The 6,831-nt window shown below is 41.5% G+C and overlaps 2 protein-coding genes across 5 annotated transcripts in view; one reads left to right on the forward strand and one right to left on the reverse strand.

Moving 5' to 3' along the window:
- The window catches only part of l1cama (L1 cell adhesion molecule, paralog a), a 36,803-nt gene extending 33,052 nt beyond the window's left edge, over nt 1-3,751 (forward strand). For 3 of the 4 annotated variants that reach the window (XM_077596697.1, XM_077596720.1, XM_077596706.1), the window contains 3 exons: nt 658-730; nt 864-875; nt 1,035-3,751. In XM_077596697.1, coding sequence (XP_077452823.1) covers nt 658-730; nt 864-875; nt 1,035-1,266 — 317 coding nt within the window. In that variant the 3' untranslated portion in view covers nt 1,267-3,751. The remainder of the gene's footprint in view (nt 1-657; nt 731-863; nt 876-1,034) is intronic. The other variant, XM_077596713.1, reaches the window with a different exon arrangement.
- ribc1 (RIB43A domain with coiled-coils 1) lies at nt 2,586-6,765 on the reverse strand. Its single transcript, XM_077596733.1, has 8 exons — nt 6,477-6,765; nt 5,934-6,146; nt 5,652-5,863; nt 5,473-5,587; nt 5,173-5,291; nt 4,732-4,962; nt 3,982-4,148; nt 2,586-3,913 (listed from the first exon to the last, which is right to left on the reverse strand). The coding sequence occupies exons 1-8, from the start codon at nt 6,493-6,495 to the stop codon at nt 3,832-3,834; spliced, it is 1,158 nt and encodes a 385-aa protein (XP_077452859.1). The 5' UTR covers nt 6,496-6,765; the 3' UTR covers nt 2,586-3,831.
- Between the last annotated feature and the right edge of the window lie 66 nt (nt 6,766-6,831).

Here is a 6,831-nt window from a genome sequence, read left to right on the forward strand (position 1 = left end):
ACACTCATCCATCGGGCCCCCTAATACAGGAATATTGTTGGCTTTAGCGGTTTGTGGTCACATTTTACTCCGTTGACATATATAGTACGTATACTGAAGCTTTTTCTGATTGTGGTTGTCTTTTTAATCGTTACTTTTTGGTGGGTGCATATTTTGATGTTTCAGTTGCGATATCAATAAAGTCGTGTTGACTGCTCTAGTCACCAATATTTTAGATCTTTTTGACAAAGGAAGCAAACAAATGATGGGCGTACACAAGTGATGTAACTTGCGCAGAACCGTAATGTCGCAATTTTCGATGGGTAGCAAAATTGGAAAGAACAACACTTCCTATTATTAAGTCGGGAAGGTCCCAGCTGAGAACTTGCATGGCCTACATATGCCGTTAATCCCTGTTTTATTTCCTCTGTGGCACTCACTCTCTTCATATGTAGTGTAGACAGAATGCTGCCCCGCATTACCTTGGTTTTGTTTGAGATTTCTTTCTATATTGAAGTACAGTTTTTCCTTTTGAAAGGTAGTGAAAGCCCGAATAATAGTGTTGGATAGTGAGTGAGGTCTTGAGGACAACAATACTGACCACTGCTTTCCAAATATAAATATTGAAAGGAGAACATCAAACTGATGTTGAAGTCAAACTATTTCTCCCTTATTTAGTGAAAGACAAAGAGGAAGGCCCAATGGACTCAGAGGCCCGGCCGATGAAGGACGAGACCTTTGGAGAGTACAGGTTGGTCACATTTTGTTTTGATCTGGACTCCATTGTTCCCATCCCAATTCCTTCTGCACTTTTGAGCTTCCTTGAACCATACTGCTCCCCTTATTGTCTTTTCTTTTCCCCGTTGCCTGCTACTGATTTGCAGATCTCTAGAAAGGTATGCTTTGTTTTTTTTGTTTTTTTTAACCGCATTCCTGCAGTATTATGCTGGCCTAGCTGAACTTTTTCCCATGACAATGGCACCTTGCACGTGGCTTGCACTCGGAGAAAGGTTTCTGCTCTACCTAAGCCCTCATTGATCTACTCCTTCTTGCAGCGACCTGGAGGAGAAGCGTACTGCCAGCCAGCCGTCGTTATGCGAGGAGAGTAAGCTGTGCAGCGAGGACAACTTGGACTTCAACGGCAGCAGCGTGCTGACCACCGAAGTCAACCTGGATGAGTCGTTGGCCAGCCAGCTTAGCCGGCCCGGCGGAGGAGCACAGGTGCTGGATAACTCCCTGCATAACCCCACCAATGGCCTGCCCAACCAAGTCACCATCCTTGATTAACCTCCGTGCATTCATGGAGAACCGTCAGACCAAAACATGTCAACACATAGGTGCCCGTACACTCCTGTTCCCCGATGAGTATAGTTTGACGACTAAGACGCAATCAATGTATCGACAGTTCAGATAGTATCATCTGACGGACTGGACTATTTTGACCAAAGGCATGTCCAAAGCAGTGGACAGTGTGACGCAAAATCCGACCAATGCTGACCTGGAGAAATCCGATTACTTTCCCTGGTCCTTCTTCATCTGTGTAGTGTATAATGTAAAATGATTAACTTTCATCTGTCTTCTTTTCTTCTTGCTTCAAAACATTTCCAAAAAGTTTGAATTAAAGAATATTGTGCAGTAGAAATGAATGAAGGGAGCTGCATATGAAGCAGCTGTAGACTGAACGTGAAGTGTGGTGTGTGAAACAGCTGCTGTACCACAGCATTGTAATTCAGACAGTTTTTACCCCCCCTATGATTTCACACAAGGTAAGTGCCAGCGTATTTTTTACGTTAAAGAGCATTTTTTACAATCTAATCACATATTCAACACGATATATATACACATTGTGTATTTGTATAGTGTTGTTGATTCAAATATTATCATTAGTTCATAGATATTTTGACCGAGAGAACTAAAGCCAGGTTTCATACCCTAACTAACACTGAATGCTCATAAGAGGAACCTGCTATAAAATGCCGCGTAGCATCTGGTGTATATATTTGCATCTGCGTTTATCTATTTAGCCATATTACAGTATTATAGCTCTTGGTCCTTACAAGTTCCTGTGCCTGCTGGTTTTTGCATAGAGCACCAGATTGATGTCATGACGCGATCATCAAGTGTAATGTTATGATTGGAGAGGGTATTGTAGGTTTTTTTTGGTCTTTGTTGTCATGAACTTCGTGTTGTTTTTTGTATCTTGTCCTTGTCCCTTTCTACAATGTCACACCAAACATTTAGTTGGAGAAGGAATACTTTGAAAATTCAGGGCTGGGGTGTTGTGAGTTTATAGCAAACACTCATTAATGCAGTTGAATATTGCAGCCTGGTGAAAGAAAGTATTTGGTGATCTGGCTGTTATAATGGCAAATAGTTATTTACACTACATGCAGAGAATGTATTATGACATTACATCACATTATTACATTTCAGTCCATAAACTATTCATATCCTGACAACATTTTGATTAAAAGTGACTTGATAACCATGAGATGCTGTGTTAGAAGTATCATTTTTCAATTAATATTTGGTATTTTTACATTTTGGGTAAAGGGCCCTTAATAAATTAATTCGTTTTCATTAATCCCGCATACTGAAATCTATCATAAACATAAATACAACAATTCTACAGCTGGTTAACAATGAATAAAAGCACTTTATTTCAAAATTGGACCAGGGTATGAATAAACTTGGGCTTAACTTTCCGCGCTACTGACTGCAACATATCCCAACTAAATCGGATACAGGAGACTTTAGTGTGGGTAATGAATTGAGGAGGACCTTTTTCTTCTTACTAAAGTGTAAATACATCCCTTCTAATATTGTGATGGCGAATTCAACCACAACCGCTTTTATAACGTACAGGTTTAAAATGTCTGCACATCATCTTAAAGCAAGCTGTCACATTTTCTGCTTTGTAAGATTGCCTTTGATATGAACATGCCATTGCAGTAAAATTGGCCGTTTAGCAAATTCAAAGATAAAATAAGGAAAAGATAAAAGCAATTTGTCCGTCGATACTTTTTGTTTGGCATTTTAATGAAAATTGTAGTTTTTTTCCTGTTAATATTTACATGTTGAATGTTTAGTTTGATGGCAAATGACAATGCACTGCAGTGAAATCCCCCCCTACCTGATTATGATTATGAAAAGTAGTAAGCAGCACCAGTTGGTGCCTCACTAGTGATAAAACTAGACGAGTGTAACATGACCCCGCCAGCCGTAAACAACACGGGATGTTTGATTGCCCGGGGCTCCTCTAGCGCATCTCCTTGATCTGGAGGTTATACAAGTGCCCACACTCTCAGGACAAATAGTTGTTGGATAGTTATCGGGACAAATATGACACACAAAAAGGCCAATATTTTATTTGCTGCTAGAAATCTGTGTTTGTCTCTATCCCGGCAAATGTTAGCTTTGAACAAGGCCTGGCGTACAACCACTCCTGCTCTTTTGGTGTCAACTGGGAGGGCTCTTCTTGTGCACCCACTCCCTTCTGTTTTATCATTTACAAAATAACAATAAAACATTTGTTTGCAGAAGTGGTCACAAGCATTTTTGGAACTGGTAACGACTGCGTGGGTGATGGAAATCAATGAGTTTATTTCACTGCCGGTTTGTAAATGTGCCTCATTGTGGTACATGAACAACGCAACTCGGGACTGGGTGCCCCACATACAATTCTCCATGGGGACAATGTACGTGTAATTGCATCATCAATTCACCAACGTAACTGGGTATATGACCGGACAATAAAGTATGTGGAATAATCTGTTCTGTACTTTATTTATTAGCCTATTGATGTGTCACACAGAGGCTGGGGAAAATGTTTCTTGAGTCCTTTTGCCGTCATCAGCGAGAGGTGGTGTTAAATTGGCGGAAATAATCCTGAGAGGGTTTGTTGGTGTACAACTCCTTGTTCAAGTACTGCTGACTGAAAGCAAGAAAAAACATGGAAATGACACACACATTAAGATTCTCAAATGTCTATTTGTTGCTCACTGTGCTTGCTGCTCTTTGGCCAGCTCCGTGTTGAATTGGTCTGCTTGGATCCGCTTTTCTCTCCTGAGATTCGAGGTTCTTCTTTCCTCCTGCCGGGCTTCTCCGGACGCCTTGAGCAGCTGGAAGTTCCACGCCGCTTCCTGGTTTTTCTCGGCATCACGCCGTCTCTTTGCAGGGTAACAGAGATTGGCAATGAGAGCAAGGTCTTGAGGCACTGCTCAATTATAAATCAAACACTCGTTGTGCTTCAAATCTTTTCAATCCGCAATCGTATTTGACATTGCATCTCTGTGGCGTTTAAATAGATGCGCTGAGTACCATCATCTAACCCAAGGGTGTCAGACTCGGGTTGGTTCGCGGGCCGCTTTAACGTCAACTGGATTTCACGTGGGCTGGACCATTTTAGATATAATATTTAGATTTTTTTTATTATAAATGGATTAAATGAACTGGATTAAAGGCCCTGAATATTCAGTTTTTTATAGATCTAAAACAATGTTTATTTTAACTTTTTTGAAATATATTTTTAGATTTTACAAAATGATTTTTTAACTAAAACAGAAAAAAATGATTAAAAATTTACTATTATTGATTTAAAAGGGGGAAAATCAGGAAATTTAATATACATCTATACTCTTCATTTTAATTTGATCCTAAAACCGAAAGTCGGCACTCATGATTTACTTTCCCAAAATGATGCGGCGGGCCAGATTTGGCCCCGGGCCGCCACTTTGACACATGTGATCTAACCCGTCTCTCAACGCATTGCGCCTCCCGTTCCTTGTAGATGGCACTGAGCTGCTCAGGGCTCATGCCTGTCCAAGCGTCAGACGCAGTGGGTTTCCCGTCCTTCAGCTGCTTGACTGCCGCGTCCCAACCTTCTGTTATCATGGCCGATGTCAAATTGCGCCATTTCTCGGCAGGATTCCCCCTCTCCTCTTCCCGATATGCCTCCTTCCGTGTTTCAGTCTGCTCTGTAGCCTGCGGAGAGCCAAAGACTGTCAAGCCTCAATGTTTGCGTAGTTCCAAAACTCAATCAAAGCCAGCCACATTCAAAAGACACCCCCTTGAGTGCCAGCCATTTTAAAGGATTTTGGCTCATATTTGAAAGGCTGAAGAAATGTGTCTCATTAACCACGTCGCCTGCCATCAACTTCAATAAGAAAACGTGTGTGTGTTTGTGTATTGTACCAGAGCTCGATTGTAGCAGTCAAGAGCTACCAGGCCAGCTTTTCTTCTTTCTTCTTCAGCTTGGTGTCGCTCTTTCCATCGGATGTCTTGCTGCAACAGCTCTTTCTCTGCCAACATCTCTATGATATGAACGTGTTTCAAATCAACACCTGTGTCTTTTGTCACGCATGCGTTCACCCACTCGTACATTGTACTCCCTTCCCTTCCATGTATGAATGCTACTTAGCAACAAAGGCGCAGGAATCAATGATGCTTATTTGCCATCATTATGCTCAGAAAAATAGGATACAACAGAATCACCTCTGTGCTTCTCCTCCATGCACCTTCTCTCATGTTGAACCGTTTGTGTCAACAGATCCCTTTCTGTTTCTTTCATTTGTTCTCTCTTTCGCTGTGCCGCTCCAACATCTTCACCCTAAGTCACACGAATGAAGTCAGACTGTTTTGAGATTATACATTTGTCATTTTTTTCAGTCAACCTGAAAGATCTGCATGCTGGAAGGCCCCAGCTGAAAAACGTTGCTCTCGAATGCCCCCGCCAGACGGCACTTGAGGTCGGCATCGCGCGAGTCCTCCGCCCGCTGCTGGATGCGCCAGTACTGAGTCAGGCCATTGTGCAGAGCTTCACGCAATTTTTTTTCCTCTTTGTCTTTTTGTACCATCTCTTCATCATGCTTCAGTCGGAGCTCATCTATAAATAAATAGAAGTAGTACTTTTTCTCGCCGCTACACCATCCTGGCCAACATTATGCATTTTTTACCATAAGCTTTGTCTCTTTCTCGTTCCATTTCTTCACGGTGCTTTTTCTCCTGGGTCTGTTGGTTGAGCGCATCCAGGTCAAGGCCCATCAGGCGCTGCCTGACATTGAAAACCCGAGCCTTCCGTGCAGCCTCAGCCGCCTGTCTGCGCTCCACAGAAGTCTCAATGGAGTGGTCAAGAGGAAATTGAACTTTGTACATCTTCTCTTGGAAGTCTGTAAGGAGAAGATACACCATTGTAATTTGGTGAAATAAAGATCTGACATTATCGCAGGGCACAACTTTTGCTGCATCTGAACATCTTGAACATTTGGAAATTGCCCACTGAAAAAGTAATTGGCTATTACCTCAAAGTTATATGTGACTTTACAGTAAAAACTATTATTTTTTCTGGGCAACAAATTTCAGTCCTGAAATTTTACAACACCGCCATGGATAAGTTGTAGAAATGTAACAACAAAATCATGATAGAACCAACCCTGATCTCCCTTATGTACATATTCGCGTTAATTTGCATGTAAAAGTCGTAATCCTTCACTACTTACCAAATGAGGTTGTAGTCATTTGATCTGTTATCGTCCACCAATTTAATTTCTCAAGATTACGCCAATCAGGAATGTACTAGTATAAAGACCTTTGTATTCCAATCGATTCAACAAAACGCCAACAGAGACAAATCCACTGTTAGTGGCCCTCGGTTACCATGGTTACGCCTATACAGTCTTCAAATTACAACATATGTCCAAACCTTTATACGTTCTACTATATGAAAATGTGACAGACTATGAAGAGACTTATGATGGTTATTAATTCATTAATTAAAATTCCCAAACTGTCAACTCCACTTATTCGTGTTGTCGCGAGAAACCGCGAGGTTACAGCTCTCGCGCTCAAAGCTCT

The sequence above is a fragment of the Stigmatopora argus genome, chromosome 1, assembly GCF_051989625.1.
Source record: "Stigmatopora argus isolate UIUO_Sarg chromosome 1, RoL_Sarg_1.0, whole genome shotgun sequence".
In the NCBI taxonomy this organism is placed as follows: Eukaryota; Metazoa; Chordata; class Actinopteri; order Syngnathiformes; family Syngnathidae; genus Stigmatopora; species Stigmatopora argus.

What these genes read in the sequence shown, in the direction of transcription:
- ribc1 (XM_077596733.1), bottom strand. An exon ending in CATGGAGGAGAAGCACAGAG is followed by an intron (nt 5,292 to 5,472) that starts GTGATTCTGTTG and finishes TTCATATCATAG; the next exon opens with AGATGTTGGCAGAGAAAGAG. An exon ending in GCCAAAGAGCAGCAAGCACA is followed by an intron (nt 3,914 to 3,981) that starts GTGAGCAACAAA and finishes TCTTGCTTTCAG; the next exon opens with TCAGCAGTACTTGAACAAGG.